The following is a 17,020-nucleotide window of genomic DNA, read 5'->3' as shown; positions in this document are numbered from 1 at the left end:
TTTAATTATTTAATTCTACATTAACGTTAATGTTAACAAGTTTTATATCGGGATATAAAGCGAATATATGCATACCGTGTATGCGAAAGAGTTTTGTACATTGCCTAATAAAAGATTGATCTTTATTATTGTAAGCCTAATTTGTTGTTATAATTACGGAATATTATATATTTGTAATATACATATACTAACATATAGATAAATTATATACGTTGTTGCCAATTGACAGAATTCTATTAATTTACACTGTTCTAATTTTTATTGCTGGAATTTAGAACAATCCTTCTTTTGTTTGAGATCAATTTCTATAAAAGCACATCAAGTTTTACAAGTTTGTATTATTATATGCATGCTGCTTTTTTTCTCTTATTTACTTATAATTATTTTTTTATATATATTATTTATTTATAAAAGTTATATGAAAAAACCACAATTTTACAGTAAGTGACAATTAACATTTATATTTTTAACATGTAAGAAATGTACTGTCAAGAGTTTCAATTCTAAAGTTTTAGAACTTTAACTATTGAAAAATATAGCGAATATAATAACATATTTGATGAATTAAACAAATAGATAAAATGTTATTTCAAATTTAATTATTTAATTTCAAACAAACTTAATCTATTTATCATATCCTGTATATTACTTTATATCAATCAATATATTTCTAAAGGATCGGCAGGATAAGTATAGGTCACGCGCAGACGAATAAAAATTGATCGAAAAAATACACGGTAATAAATATTTTATTTCAAATCGTTGGACAATCACATTAGTCTCGATTATTTCTAATATTTAAAAAATATATACAAAAGAGATATTTACAAATAAACAATTAAACGATCTGCCATTACTGCATACGATATAAAAATAAATCACGCGTGTCATCACGCGTTTCCTTCTCGTAATCTTTGTATCTTATAACACGCAACCGCAATCGTAAAGGAATGAGTCGCAACACTTAGGAAAACACGCAAACGCAAGAAAAAGACAGACGTGCGTTATTGTTAGTTTTGTGATGCACGCTCACGAATTGACAACTAGTATTCTTGAATCGACTTCAAGCTCGTCGTAAATTCTCTCGCCCGCCTTAATCGTGAAAGTGAATAAGAATTCTCTTTTCGCCGCACAATTTTTTGTTGCGACGTGTTGTCGTCTATTTGGTCGGTAGATACGTGTTAAAGAGACAAATATTAAATTACATCCTGCTTTTCGATTGTACCATACTGCTTTTGACCGAATAGGTATGAACAAACTCAACGAGCACGATTTTCCAATATCACTTTTTTCGCATATCAAAATATAATCCCAAGAATATTCAAGAATATCTTCGGACGTTTAGATTTGATCTATAATTTAATTGTATCTGCGATAAGATTTTAATTATCCAGTCGTTAACGACTACACGTATGAGATATATCCTTAGGATACACGCGGATGTTCTTAGAATATTTCTTAAAGTTATAATACTTTTTAATATTTTATCGGGACAAACTGTCTCTTCGCGCCATTTTACACTTTACACTTTAATATTGTACAATGCCTTTGGATTTCTATATATGGCGATGTAGGTATCGGAAACATTGTTCTTAATTAGCTACGTCCTTATATAGTTGTTAGACGGTCATCTTAAAATATTTTCTTTTTGACGTTCTGAGCAAATCGGAATATCTTAAAATCGCGTACTACGTGAAAATCGAGCCAATATAATGTCGATTAATTATGATGTATCACGTAAAGTAGCTAGATGTTATCTATAGATATCTCTCTTTGTGCAAATCTTTTGAACAACATGACACTCTAGTAAAAACATTGTAATTTTAATTGCGCATAGTACATCATATATATAGTCTCTTTCATTTTGATTACAAGTGTTACTCGGCGATAACAATCGGTCCGCGAGAATAACGACACTGTTCTCGCGTTTTCGCGTACAACCTAAATCATTTGAGGTATATATCTCCTTACGTCATTACTATCATTTCACGTCATCTCGCGTCATCCCGCATTCTTTGGTCTCTCTCACACTTTCTTTGGTTTTCCGTTTTCTCGTACTTGCTCAAACATTACAGGGTGTAGCTAACGCGTAAATAGCTTCTTATATTCCCACAATATATCTTCAGCTATGTCCATTGTCTTTATTTACACTGTAAATATTAATATGTTACATATATATACGACATTATAGATCACAAATAAATCTTTTGTATAAATATTGCGTGAAATTACGTGTTACAAGTTTGATTAATCTCATCGATAATAAGTGATCTTTTCCTAAATCTGGATTAATACTCCGTATATTAAATTCGATTGGATATAGACAGACCTGTATCTCAGAATGAAAAGGTCTTCTCACATTTTCAATCGTAATTTTTTATCGTTCCTAGTTACTTAGAAGTCAGCTTGATAGCAGAAAGTAACCGTTCGACTACACCCTGCACGCTTATACGATTTTTCAATCGGGAGAGCTCGATCGCTCAAGTTAGTTCGAGTTATCGTTCATCGTTCGTCATAAACTAGTACTTTCTTCTCCCGCATCCGGTCTTTCCAACGATCCCTTCTCGTCGATGCCTATAAAGTACGTTGTGACCTCTCCCTTCGGCTTGACATACGTCTCACCGCGCAGATGACACTTGACACCTTGCTGTTCCAAGATGGCAGCCGTATCCGCTGTTACCTAAACGAAATGCTCGTTTTATTGCACGAATTTATTAAACATTAATATTAAATGTAACGTTAAACTTACCTGTATTTTTCCTGGTAGTCCAGTGGTGTCCATTCTGGATGCCATGTTTACGGGGTCGCCCCAAATATCGTACAACGGCTTTTGAGCCCCCACGACGCCGGCCGTCACCTCCCCATGAGAAATGCCGATCCTCAATCTGAAGATAAATTTCGGATTTCGTTCAAGTTTCTTTTAATTTTGCCGCTTTTTATCGTGCTTAGAATCACTTACTTGTGAGGTTTCGACGTGGTGAACGACCTCGCGTTCATTCTATCGAGCACGGACATCATTTGTACGGCAAATTGCACCATCACCTTGAGCACATTGTCGCTGCAACTCTCGTCGCTTTCAGTGCTGTGCATTGAATCGCGTCGATTCGCTTCCAGTCCGCAAGCCGCCATATATGTTGTACCTAAATAAATACGATAACAGACGAATTCAAATTGTCATCTAGAATCCAGTTTTTATTCATGTTGTTAATTCATTGATGATTATATTCATGATTATTCATGAGATTCTCACCAGCGACCTTTATCTTCTCTATGCGACACATGAAGCAAGGATCGAAGAGTAACTTGTCGAATTCACAAATGATCTCGTTCAAATCACTAAGGATGTTACTCTCGACGATCGACAGTTCTGTCAGAGAGGCAAACATCACGGCGACGTTGTTGTGAGCCTCGTGATAAGGCTCGTTCTCCTCGGTTCGGTTCATGTTCAAATAAAACTCCGCTAAAAGCATAACCAGTCACGCGATCAATCTCAAACAATAATCATCTCGATTACTGAACGTTATCGTTATTTCTAATCGGTATATCAAAAAATTGTAAGAGCTCCGTATAAGATATTTGCGGGGACCAACGACGCACCGACGTGTTCCGGCAGGATATTACGAAGTAAAAGCTTGTTGGCATTCCTCGTATGAAACGCTTCATCCTGTTCCTTCGTTAGCTGACGTTTCCATTGATAATCCAGCCTGCTCAAGTATTCTGCCTAAATAAACATTCGTAAAAATTAACTCGTTGACGAACAACGTCGAGAACATTTCGCACGAATTGCGATTTCGGGGGGGCTTACCTGACGATCGATGAGATGCAAGGAGAACGTGAGAAACAACACTGTCAATATATGCGCCAGTCTCGGTTCCATGTGAGGATTCCACGCGTCGCTCGACTAAAATGCATACGTTTCATACTATCTGTCATTTATTATTAATAAACAATTCTGCAAATGTAGCCGAATATTTTGAGACAATGGTGTATTTTTCATATTTTCATATTCTTCTTTTTATTAAATTTGTAACAAGAAAAATATTTCTTGAAAAAAATACGGATATAACACCTGAAATATATTAGATCGATGCACCCAAACGTTCCACGCGTAAAAGGCTACCACGCAGATGCTAATCACTAATTTCAAGACGTAGTGGACCCTTAGGAAGAGAAAACTTGTGATGATCGCCAACGAGCAGGTCTCTGTCATTTGCTGGAAAAGAGAAATGCCGATGACGTGCGGGAACATCAAGGGCAGAATCGTCGAGACGGGAAATTTCACATAAATAAGATTTCACATAATTTCAACACCATGTACCTACTAAATAATCTTACCCAAGGTGTGGATGTGCATTCAAATTTGGAGGCGCCAACCTCCAACACGCTGGACGTTATGTTATTGTCCAATAGGTTCACATTTTCACATTCAAACTGAAAAGAGTTTCGACTCTTTAATCGTAGAGGAAAAAAAATTATCTTTCGATTTACGGCTAGACAATTGCTTCGATAACTGAATTCATGGATGTATACGAAATAATCGACAGAAAAGAAAAAAATTGAACTGTTAATTAAGAAAACTCTTAATTGAGAGAACCCTTACAATCATATCAAGCATGGCGCATGCTGCAAGCATTATCGTGATCACCAGGTACAAGACCGTCCTCAGAAGGGCGCTCCATACAACCTAGAGGCGTAGAACATGAAAGTGAACAGAAAGATAGTGTTAATTAAGTTAATGTTAATTAAATATAATAAGTGCAAGCGTCCAATATTCAGCAACGCTATAACTATACCTTTACGCTCGTTTGATAAAAAAAATACAGCAGTTTGTTCCGTGGATGTGGAACGTGTCCTTCGTGCTCGTCGTGTGGGTCCTTGCAGCGATTCCACACAAAGTGCATCCACGTGAGGGGTATTAAAGCGATCAGGAACATCAATGCCGACGAATAACCGACAAGCGTGTTCAGATGCCATCTGAAAATTTAACGAGCCTCGCATTATTAAATCGATATCGTTGGCAGCTACGATTACCGGACAGATACTTAATTAATTCTAATGTGCGTACTTAGAGAGCATAAACGTGGGCACGAGGTACATGAGTCCCATGAAGACGAGCACGAAGGCAGAGCAGCCGATGTAAAACTTAAAGACGGGATCCGGTTCGCGTAGATATGGAATCTCCCAGCTCCATTTCCGAAATGTTAAGAGGAGTGGATTTATGTGCTTCCAATTGCTCCATTGTCTGGAAAAAAAGCACGTTTTTTTTTTATCATCGCTCTCCGATATTTTTCTATTAAAATATAATACTTCGCCCCAAAATTTTTGAGAATTTAACAACCGGATTTTCAAATCTGGAGAAAAGACTCGCTGTGTAAAAATGCTTACTGCCATTTGCTGAGAGGCATCTGATTAATGGCATTCTCCATCTCGGCGTCCGCTGCTTTCAACATTAGATGATAATCCCGTAGACAAGAATCCATGAAGTGCGTTCTTCGTCTGTAAGTGCTCGCGAAAACGTCCGCTTGATTGTTCACCATCATCCTCGTTCTGGAACTGGTGCTGATGATGGTATTGGTACGTCCATTGAACTTGACGTAGTGCTTGTTGGACATGGGATATGACAATATCGGCGAGTCCGGACTAATGGCCTTCAAACTGTTCTCGCTGTTCTGCAACAAAGTTCGCCTGTCAACACTCGGCTGGGAATTCGCTCGATGTGAGCACAGGGTGATAAATCAGTGGCATAGGAGCATTCGTTCGTGGCATTAAACGCTAATGCTTTTGCAGCATGTAAGAGTCACAGAGAAGCGCGTATTTAAGGAATTGCGCGAATTGTAATTGTATATAGATTCGTAAAAGTGGAAAAATTTTTGTGGACCTATACATATACGTATACAAGTAATAAAAGTTTATAAAAGTCGTTTAAGTTGATCTAAGTCAAAATATTGTAGCTCATATTGATTTAAAATAGTATTTTAGACACGAATTTGATTTTCCCACGCCACCGGGAGACACGCACCGCGTCGGCGACGGTAATGGCGTTTCCGGCAAGGACGGCGTGATGAGATAGCTGCGTATTCCATATTTTCGTAAAACTTCGTCGTCCAATCTTTCGACCGGGATGTAGTTGTAGTCACTCGCATTCACGAGATCCAGCGTCTGCTGAGTGACGTGGACCTTGCCGGGCTTCCCGGTCTGCTCCATTTTATTCGCTATCACCACGTCGCGCGACCAAACGTCGTATTGCCACTTGTTCGTGCCCAGGATTCCAGATATTATGTTGCCCGAGTGCACGCCGATCCTCATGTTCACGTCCACCCCGCTCTCACGGTAGACTCGCGCCCTCACCTCGTTGATGATTTTTATCATATCAAGTCCTACGTATTATATATTTTACGAAATAATATTTAATCAGAGAAAAGATTTGGAAATGTTTTCTTATAATTGAAAACGATCATCGAATATTGCAATAATTGTTAAAAAAAAAAAGAAAAGAAAGAATGAACACTAGAATTCTTAGGATTTTTATAACAAATTAATGTGGCTATCTCTGAAGGATTAGTTAAATATCTTTAAAATAATGTCGTGCGCGACTTGCGTCAGATTTTTTTCTCGATACAATTGGATTCACGAATCAGAACTTTGCATATTTCCAGGTTTGGAAGTAACTACATTGTTTTATTTTTATAAATATAAAATGTATAAAATAACATTCTCCAAATATCCGCTCGATTTTTATTAATTGCATCACATTCAGCTGGATGACCGTAATGCATAAATAGACACCGTAATTTTACCGAGATCGACGCAGCTCTTGGCGTGCTGGGAATTCGGCGTCGGCACGCCGCTCACGCAGTAGTAACAGTCGCCCAAAAATTTGATTCTCAGCACATTGTGCCTCTCGGACGCCTCGTCGAAACTGCCGAACAGATCGTTCAACGTCTCCACGAGTTTCCGTATCGGCAACGTTACGGTCAGCCCGGAGAAGTTCACCACATCCGCGTACAGGATGCTGACATTGTCGTGCGTCTCCACGCATAAATCGCTGAAATCGGAACAATTGGAGTAATAATATTCGAATGGAACGGAATAACATCGTATTTGCCGCGGAGACGTCGTACCCGTACCTGCCTTTCGGTGGAGGACTCTTCTTGTGCTCCTCCACGAATTTGAAGATATCCCGGAAATCCTTTTTGATTTTCGCTACTATATGTTGCGGCAGTATACTCCGCGTCAATTGTTCCTGCAAATGATTATGTCTAGCTTCAAATATGTTCAATCAGAGTTTGAGTTTCTATATAATTTTACATTCTCGCAAATGATCACCTTCCTTGTATCTTCGCAATTCTCAATTTTATATGTTATTCTTGTATTTTATATTCTTGTATTCTTCGTGAGTGTAGAAATATAGCAGGACCGTGGAAAATCTAATGCTATCGTAGACGACGCTTAAATCAGTCTAGGGAGTGGAAGCGCAAAGGACAAGAGAAACTCAACGTATTTATCGTGGCTACGTGTTTACGTGCGCAGCATCGCGAATCTGTTTCTCGCATTCCCCGTACGTACTTATTCGCCTCCAAAGACGAATTACTCGAATGAAACAGGAAGAAAGACAAAGAAAGGAGACAACAGAATGAAGATAGAACGGATTAGATTCGACACACGGTTTTCGCTAACGAAGATTAGCCTCGAGATTAGCCAACGTCTCATTTTCAATCTGACGAACGTGCAATAACGCAATTACATCCGTTTAAACCTACCTCTTGATCCTTCTCATAGTTGAGCCTGAGCGTCGACTCGACGCACTTCCGGCGATCCAGGAAGGAGCGCCTGATGACGACCTCGTTCATGAACCTGAAGTAGAGTCCCAGAGCGTTCACGCACACGAAATATATCGCGTCGCTGACCATCTGCGATTAGGAAAGAGACAAAAGAAACAAAAGCATTCCATTCTTAGATGCCGATGGTTTACTGAGTTTACTCGAGCAATCGCGCGGCGGTTTGCGTCAGCGCGATTACATCGCGCATCGTCGGCGTAGGGTTTACCTTGGTAACGTAATCGGCCGTGTTATTATAGGTGATTATTGACAGGGTCGCCAGGTAACACATGCTGGCCGTAAGGCCGAGCACGAGGGCGTGCGAATTCTTCGTGATCGGCAGGAACACGTAGCACGCGAGAAGCGAGTGCGTTGCGTACGCCGGTCTGAAAAAAAGAAATAAAAGGCTACGAATTCGCGGATGCGTGCTTATATTGATAAGAGCTAAAAACGCGATCGCGCAAAGCCGTGATAGCGTTCTTAGCTCTTTAACGAGAAAAAAATGCGGCCATGCGCACGCAAAAACGATCGGTGGAAAACGTAAAAAGCGCGCGCCCGTATATGCGTACCAAGGATGTTTCGATCTTTGTACGCCTGATTATTCCGCTAGGAAGGCCTTTTTACATCATTAGGCTAAAACCAAATCATTGAATTAATTTCTTGGAAACATTTTCTTCATATTCGAAATATGACACAACGATTGGAAATGTCTGACTATATATAACTGACTATATAAAACTTACATTATTATAAATTTATAGTTACTGTATAATATATTAATATTGTGGTTTCTTAATTCAAAATAATCGTCTAACTAAAAAAAAAACGTATTGTAATCGTGCAAAAGATTTGTCTCGCGATAATGCGACACCTGTATCGCAACACCTTGAAAAATGTTCATAAATTGATCATTATATTATTTTGTGCAATACGCCGGATAGAGATAATCACAATATCAAGTTATAATATCAGTCGCTATTCCGGCAATTGTCGCGTATGCGAGGACAAAAGCACGTCTTTATCAGTAATAAATATTTACGCGATTCGCGCTACGTATAGTTATCGGGGAATAATTTCTACGACGTTGCTAAATAGTGATGTTAATCGAATGCAATTTCGCACGACTATCCCGATCATGTTATCGGTACCTTATTGGCGGGATAACATCCTCGAAGGCGTAATACAGAGGTATGGTCAGATCACAAATGACCAAGAGCACAATGATCATCCAGGACAGCATGACCGGCAAATAGGTGTTCCTAGCCATATGCCTCGACCGGAATGATAGGGCGATCACGGGACACAGCAGAGCGCCCACGATGCAGTAGGTTACGATGTCTACCAAGCATTTCTTTATACCAACCTAAATCAAGAAGAAAACTCCAGTTCATATCCCAACGTTACTTGTAAATTTTTAAAAGTTGCATCATTTATTAGACACCTCCAAGCAACGTTATTAATTGAGAGAAGAGTTACTTCAGTAGGATTGGCAATAAGGAGCTAAGTGATTTAGTAAAAAGATATATTTTAATATTGATATATTCATTGAACTATTCATGCAATTAAAAATTTATAAATAATATGAAACGTTCTCTCTCTCTCTCTCTCTCTCTCTCTCTCTCTGAAATATTTTTAATTGTAATAAATAATGAACTTACATTTTTGATCAAGGACAAGCAATACGTAAATCCAAGTAACAGGTGTAGTAAGATGAATATCGAAAGATAACCATATTGTATTCTCCTGTGATAGACCGTGTACAGCTTTTCTAGGTTCTTGTATTTGAATTGCTTCTGAAAGTGGAAGCTTGCGTGAGATCGTAATCAACTTGCTGAATCAGTAAATTATTACACATTTGAAAAATGGGAAGAAGCTTATTGAGACAAAATCATTAAATTGTCAATTGTTATAAATATTTAGGAATTCAATAAGGAGATGAAGAAATGTCAGGATCTTATTTCTAAAGAAATTTTATCTGAATATCCTATCCATCGTGATTTTTTAGTTTTTAGTTTTATGTAATTCCTTAAAAAGCTTTTAGTTATGTTTTTAATATGAATTTTACAAGTGTATAGCGATAATTGACCTTCTGATCAGATGCGAAAGTAATAAAACAAGAAGAGAGCACGCACGTTCAATAATAAAACAAACAATATCTTTGCTTCGTTTCAGAAATATCATCATTAGATAGTCGCATAGCCATAGATTATCCGGAGTGTGCATCGTTATGGTTCCGTATAGAAAGTGCCAGTCAATACAGTTTAAGGGTAATGAATATCGCCATTGTGAGAAACACGCGCAGTTCGATGTCGCAATTCATCTCAGCGAGCATTCGAGAAGAAACACACGAGAAGAAACGAGAGAATATTTGCACAAAAATCACTTTTCCGTCAACGGCAAACTCCTTTGTTGTTCATTTTGCATCACGGTCCCGTACACGAAGCGATTATATTAATTAAAGTTCCTATTTTTAGTGAATAATTGTATTTATCAAAATGGAAATGTTCTTTTATGGAGCAATCCCCTTTTATATTGGAACGTCGTTTTGATCGATATAGAAATATCTTTAGAGCGAGAGGCATCATCGTCGCATCATTACCTATAATATTATTTTCCGGGGAAGTGTTTAAAATTAAAATTTTCGTGTCGGAATACCTACACGCAATCACGCGAATGGAGGATACTCCTTTATTTCAAGACTCTCCCATCCTTGTTCTCCAATGTCCATAACGTGTTCCAATTTTGAGAATTGATCATTTTCAATATTTGTCATTTCCAAAAATGAAGATGTATTTATAACGATCAAGGCATGGATAATGGTTAATTGGCAAATTAGGTCAGCGAACTGATAACTGCATGTTCTTTTTCACTTTCGCTCTCGTAAAATATCACAAGGCGGTACGCACTATAAATCGGCGCTCGAAGATCATGCGACGGGAGAGTCCTTATGAATTCTTCCTCGCGAGGAACTCACAGGAGGTCGGGGCTGTGCTACCGCCAGCACGTTCGCCCGCACGACGATCGCACGGCTATCTGCCGATCGCGTGTGGACTGTGGCGCGCGCAAATTATACACGGCTAAGCTCGTAAAACGATAAAGCTGTCATCCGGCGCAATCGCGCAGTTCCAGCGTCTCCAGCTCTTCCAGCATGCATCGTATGCGTCGTGGAATGCACCGCCGCAGACTCCCGCTGGAATTCCGCTGGGAATTGCGCGTCTTCGAACTGCTTCAGAATTAATCCCTACTGATGTACTTGCGCGAGTACCAGAGTGTGCTCACTCACAGCCACAGCTTTGCTCGAGCCTTTCTTTTTCTAACTTTGCCCATTATATATAATTTAAATAGTTGATCATTTAAAAAGGTCGAGGGTCGAGCACACCTGCACGAATCCAACGATTTCAAATTCTTTCATTTGAGAACTCGCGATAGATCGTTCTAGTCTTAATAAATTTCTGATCATTTTCATACTTTTTGCAGCAAAAATTAAGAATGAATAAGTTTAGGGTATCACGTGCCGAGTTTCAAATACCGATTGACCGACTAGGCTCGAGATAATCGCATATTTTTCTGAGACAATTTATGAGAAAAGTCTCGAGAAATCTCTTATTCTCCTCGAGATATCTCGCGGTACATTAAGCGAGCAAAATTATCACGAGCACGTGGACTTATCCAAAGGCATCTGCGCGTGCATGTTCTAAAAATAGATTCCTCCCCAACAATTTTCACGGGATTTCATCATTGCGGTCATCGTAATGCAAATAGAATATATTATCGCACTCCGGTGGGCAATATTCAGATAACGCGTGACGTACTATCAGATGGCAAGAGGTCCATAAGACGGAACATCTGCTTTCACTTGACTGTACTCACGTGCGAACGGCCGAAAGAGCCCGAAATTTGCGCCGCGAAGCCAACGTGCGACCTTTTTCCACACAATGCACGACCACACCCGTCGAAAAATCGCGTCCGTCTAAAATGCAGCGGTTAACCAAGGTGCGCTTGAAGGCACCTCCACTTGCAGCAGCAGCAGCAGCAGCAGCCGGGGGAAATGTGCTTCCGTGCTTTCGTCTCGCGCGTGCGTTTTGTCCGCACGTTGCTGTTCGCAGCTTGGCGAATCTCCTTTTCTCTCTCCCTCCCTCCCTCCCTCTCTCTCTCTCTCTCTCTCTCTCTCTCTCTCTCTCTCTCTTTCGTCTCACTGAATATTGATCTTCAATCCCGAATTCGCGCAGCAGGTCTCCTTTGCAACCTCCTCCTCCTCCTTCTCCTCTCTCCCCTTTTTGTCTTTCACTCTCAGTATTGTTCATCGTCCTCCTCGTTTTTTTCATTCTTCACCCCTTTCAATCCAAAGTTATTCGTATTGTGACGATGATAATAAATAATGGATTCATAAATGATTATCACACATTAAATAATAATATTAGATAAAACGCGTGAGAATAAGAGCATTGCATAAGAGCCTCAATACTTAAATTATCACATTGGATATTCTTGCAACGTTTTTTAAATTGCGATATTGTGCAATCTCGCAATTCGACATCTCTGAAATGTCTCTGTAGCATTTGCAATGTATTGGGGGATCCCGCGATGTATTGAGATAGAGATATATCTCGTTATTGAGGAATTCCCCTTCCTCAAACAAGCATAAACGTGTGTATATTTTCGATGAGATCTGTCGGTTAACAAACGCATCCGAGAGGATTGATTTGGACTGACATTATCGTGAGTCCTGCCGAGCGTTGATTTATTGGTATAACTTTCGGGAATCGAACCAAAGCAAATTTGATCGAAAATGATTTCAAGTATAACAAAATTATTCTGTTCGGTATTCACGAAAAAATTTACACGATTTGGAACGGATTTTCTATAGTAAGAAACTATAATAGAAATTTTTTATCCATGCAAGAATAGAATCTCCTCCACACAGAAATAACATTATCAATTTTTATGACATTTCCTTCTTGAACTGCTTATTTAACCGGCAATTAACTTGCGGTCATATACCCTGCGCGAGGAAATGATCGCGCTTTCCTGTGCGAGAGTAATTAAAAAAAAGCGACGGTGCTTTCTCCGGCTCTGCATATCTTCTTCCAGAGCTTTGTGAGCTCGTGCTCGAGCTCGCTTCACGGCGAACATCCTTCGGTCATTCAGATAAATCGATCGTCGCTCGATAAGTTGCACCTTCGAAGAATTCATGTTCTTTCTCGCTCACTCCGCTTGGCGAGTCATTCTCTTCTGATAGTGACTCTCGTGTGAAAAATTCCTCGACAATCTTGTTTTCCAGGTAACATCGTCCGAGAGAACGTTATCAATTCCGAATCGCTGGGTGTAATTCTCTTGGTTGAAGCTACATGTCGCGCATTTGTTGCGAGTACGCTTCATTGACGTCTCGTACAGATTCTGAAATTCATCGCCAAGTTTTTTTTTATGTGCTTCAGCGAACAGTGACTTCGACATATATCAGAGGTTTGAATTCAAAATCAAGATATACGATTTCTCGCAAATTATATTAATACACTTCAAAAGTTTCGCAGTATTTCTTTTGTAGTCTTGAAATGAAGATGAACGATCGCGAGGAATACTCAAAGTGTTGCAAAGATTTGGATATTATTAAAATAGTCGTTTAATCCAAGATTTTAAAATGCAAAGTGCACTCGCAAAACTCGATAAGTTTAAGTACTTGATGAGATTTACGAAGTACTTTAGCTGCCGTAGATCTTTCAGTCCAGAATTTGAGTTTGAAAGTCCATCAAGAAAGAAAAATATCAAACTTTTAGAACTACATTAAAATTTTAATGTAAAAAATTGCATTATTACGTTTACATATAATAATACAATTCTAAATTTTTATTACTTAATTTACAATTAATAATACGTTGACAAAATGATAAGTCTGTCAATATAATTTTCTAGTTATAAGCTCATTTCATTTTATTCAAATAATTTTTTAATTGTACTTATTATAAAAAGTGTGTGTAATGTCATATAATCTGAATAATTTATAATATAAATAAAAATGTATATTTATCTCATAAACTATATTAATAAAAGAACGATGCGAACAAAGCCAAAAATAAAAGAGAGTTATCTAAATTCAAGGCAACGCGAATCAGGTGATATGACGCCGTATAGTTTAGCAAGAATGAGGACCAAGAACAAGCTCACAATCAGTAAAGTACCCATCCTCGCGATTGAGGCTGTTCAAACATTCACCGGTAAAGACAGATGGGTTCTAATGTGATTAATCGATCACTTACCCTCAGACCGGACCATGTCCATTCGTCAAAGCTATTGGGAGAGACAATGCGGCCATCGTCCACCTTCTGCAGCGAACTCAGCGACGCTCGGGTCACCAGTTCCACGTCCATTCTGGCCCCGCTGTTGGTCGATCTCGGATCATCCATGTCGATGACGGTCACAACAAGACGACGACGGCGGTGACAGCGAGCTCGCGGCTGTCATAGATGCATTCATCGCGATGACGGATCTGCGACTGGAGAACGATCGCGACGAATCGCGAAAAAGTGAATCACCCCGAGAGTCAGGCGTCAGATTCCGCGATGATCACGCCAAGCCAAGCCAAGCCCAGGCTTTATCGTGATAAGAGAAATGGGCCACTCGAAACGCTCCCCCTGCGACTACCGATCCCTACTTCGTCCCTCTCCTTTCTCTCTTTCTTCCTCTCCCTCTTTCTCTCTCTCTCTCTCTCTTTCTCTCTCTCTTTCCGATCAACTATAATGCACGTTCCTGATTTTTTTTATATTTGCAAACTCTGCCTGGTGCTGGTGCACTGCACAGCATCGATCGTGAATGATAAAGTGACCAACGGGAAAGAAACGCGTTCTCGTTGCCTCGTTGTCGGAAAAGACAAATGAAATATGTTTCTGGATGGAAACACCTTTTCAAAGAATTCGCATGGATCTCGGAAAGAAGAACACAAATATCTCAATAATAACGTAATCAGAAACATCCACCGCCCGCTGGCATTCAGAAAGGATTCGCGTTACTCGCTGGCGTAGAATTCACTTCGCGTTAAAGAACACTAATATATTTGTGCATGCGCGCTTCAATTGTATATTTTTAAACAAATTAAACAAATATGGGATCCGCGACTGTTCTGTCGAAAACTTTCACATTTATCGGCAAATTGTATCGGGCAAAATACGACGTCAAGAATAGCTTCCAAGTTCTTCTTGCCTTTGAACGTGGTGTTTTCAAGATCTGCAGGTAATCAATTTTCGCTGCGTCCGACAACTGAATTCGTCCCCCGCCTGAAAAGAGAAGCTCTTAAGCTCATATTTGGTGTCACGAAGTGCCGCAGAAACGTATAGTCATCGATCATTAAAGGAGAGGCACAATTAAATCTCCAAAATATCTGTTACAAAGAATAATTGAGAACAACTACGTTTCTGTTGTGCGTTAAAAGCTCCACAGAACGGAGAAACTCTTATATATTAAGACTCAACACTTTTATTCTGACAACTCACAGACAACTATAGCTTTATTGACCGTTAATAAGAACATCTGACAGGATAAAAGCTTTAAATGCTTTTTTTTGTTTAAATAGCAACATGCTCGCACGTTCTTTCTCCAGCAATCGCCAACAATTGAATTATCGAACCAGATCGCGGAAGAACACTCGATAGCAGCTCTCCCGCGTCTATTTTTGCATCTCTCGTATGCGGCTCTCTTCTTCGCTCGCCTTTATGAAATCCCCGCGAGATAGCCGAAATTGATCGGAAAATTAGGTAGATATTTTTGCCAGACGATAACACTCGGTTCACGTGGGATTACGACACGTTTTTATCTCGCTGACGGTATCAAAGTATATTAAAATAGAACGTTTACAGAATATTTGTTGAATTATTCTTCTTTGTGTTATTACAATAACTTTGTTAATAAAATTATTTTTTTAACAACATTTTATTCAGGGATATTTAAATTAAACGAGAATTTCAAACTGAGCTGCTTGCGATAAAGCGTGGCTAATTATAATAACATCATTGCAGTATAATAAAACTAATCAAAGTTAAAATTTGGAGCATTTTATCCAATTCGCTAGATCAAGGTATATTTCGAGGTATTATATCTCCAATCTTCAAAACTTTCGCGCTTCGTCATATCCTTGCCGTTTAATTACATGTATCAAAGATTAACCGAGTTACATTTCGTTACGATAATGCGACAATCAACAAACCGTGACCTGACTCGGAAAGTGAAATCTACAAAAGAAGCGAAGGAAATATTTTTATTCGTGCAGTTATATCGCCATCGCGAATGTTTTCATCCCCGACACTTTCTCCGGCGCACAATCACGACAGATCATTTACCATCTCGCGTTGCAACGTAAAGCGTGATCTCACCAACGCCAACGACCGCACGTTACCTCACGATAGAAGACTACTATTACCTAATCGTTGAAATCGGCTGCTACAAGCAATAATAATATTAGAGCGACGATAATAGGTATTAAAATGCAGCAGGCACCTTTCGGACTTTGATGGCTTCTGCCGGATAGAGATGACCGCACGGATAACGATTTTGGCGAGCCATAATTGTGGAGATCTAAGTAGTAGGAAATAATAGAGAGCCCGGACGCGCGCGGGGGAATTGGGTAATGAGATTTGGTTTCGCGCAGTGATATATATGCGCTTTTGTATGCAATTTTGACGATCGCACGTAAGTTTCAAAGGTAACTTCCCGAGCTCTAATTGTATTCTGCCCCTTCCGGATCATTCGGCTTCGCGGCCAAATCGAGCGGTTTAAACGATCGTGTCTGTTCGAGAAAGGACGCTCTTAATGGGCCCTCTTTAATGGGCCGTCTCGACAGAATAGAATATTTCAAATGAATATTAATTATTGATCGATTATCGCGATGATTCAACCGAGAGGAATCCCGAGTTAACGTACGGAGTATATATCGATCGCCGCGCGTGCCGAGTCTGCAGGCGTCGTATAATTTTGATTTATTTTGATCGATCATCAAAGGTTTACCGAATTAACGACCGAGCACACTCATTAGGATCAAGAACGTGATTAATGATAAAGTGTCTGATAGGCGCGTTTTAAAACTTGAATGGCTAATATGACATTGCGTGCTCGCAATTACTTCAGTCAGAAATACAAATAAAACAAAGTGTTTTTCGTCTAATACGCGCTTCACATCGAATAAGAATATTAATTAACGCGTCAAACGAATTGGAATA

General features: G+C 39.3%; 1 protein-coding gene across 7 annotated transcripts; it reads right to left on the bottom strand.

Annotated features, from left to right (window-relative positions):
• Positions 1-731: 731 nt before the first annotated feature.
• Positions 732-14,481, bottom strand: Acxd (Adenylyl cyclase X D). 7 transcript variants are annotated; one of them, XR_013258327.1, is made up of 21 exons: positions 14,072-14,481; positions 9,476-9,610; positions 8,966-9,180; positions 8,047-8,203; positions 7,761-7,910; positions 7,128-7,243; positions 6,798-7,045; positions 6,020-6,377; positions 5,386-5,664; positions 5,066-5,242; positions 4,794-4,974; positions 4,601-4,684; positions 4,336-4,431; positions 4,070-4,213; positions 3,806-3,901; positions 3,598-3,721; positions 3,251-3,460; positions 2,960-3,140; positions 2,750-2,885; positions 2,330-2,680; positions 732-2,150 (listed from the first exon to the last, which is right to left on the bottom strand). XR_013258327.1 is itself a non-coding variant. In XM_077415086.1 (21 exons), the coding sequence occupies exons 2-21, from the start codon at positions 10,745-10,747 to the stop codon at positions 2,513-2,515; spliced, it is 3,279 nt and encodes a 1,092-aa protein (XP_077271212.1). In that variant the 5' UTR covers positions 10,748-11,040; positions 11,688-11,874; the 3' UTR covers positions 732-2,512. The 7 variants fall into 7 exon arrangements, 6 of the variants coding, with proteins under 6 accessions (XP_077271212.1, XP_077271211.1, XP_077271214.1 ...); XM_077415086.1 differs by lacking the exon at positions 14,072-14,481 and adding exons at positions 10,724-11,040; positions 11,688-11,874 and having other exon boundaries at positions 732-2,680; XM_077415085.1 differs by having other exon boundaries at positions 732-2,680.
• Between the last annotated feature and the right edge of the window lie 2,539 nt (positions 14,482-17,020).

The sequence above is a fragment of the Temnothorax americanus genome, unplaced genomic scaffold (genome assembly GCF_048541705.1).
Source record: "Temnothorax americanus isolate GAGA-0224 unplaced genomic scaffold, ASM4854170v1 Scaffold4, whole genome shotgun sequence".
NCBI classification, from domain to species: domain Eukaryota; kingdom Metazoa; phylum Arthropoda; class Insecta; order Hymenoptera; family Formicidae; genus Temnothorax; species Temnothorax americanus.
Note: the sequence above shows the minus strand (reverse complement) of the source record. Positions and strands in the feature narration are given on the sequence as shown.

Bases quoted from the DNA above. Each gene is read 5' to 3' on its own strand.
- Acxd (XM_077415085.1), bottom strand. From the start codon at position 14,218: ATGGATGATCCGAGATCGACCAACAGCGGGGCCAGAATGGACGTGGAA. The intron at 8,204-8,965 runs GTACCGATAACA...TCTTTTTTTCAG, and splicing joins GATGTTATCCCGCCAATAAG to ACCGGCGTACGCAACGCACT. The intron at 3,902-4,069 runs GTGTTATATCCG...TATGCATTTTAG, and splicing joins ATCGATCTAATATATTTCAG to TCGAGCGACGCGTGGAATCC.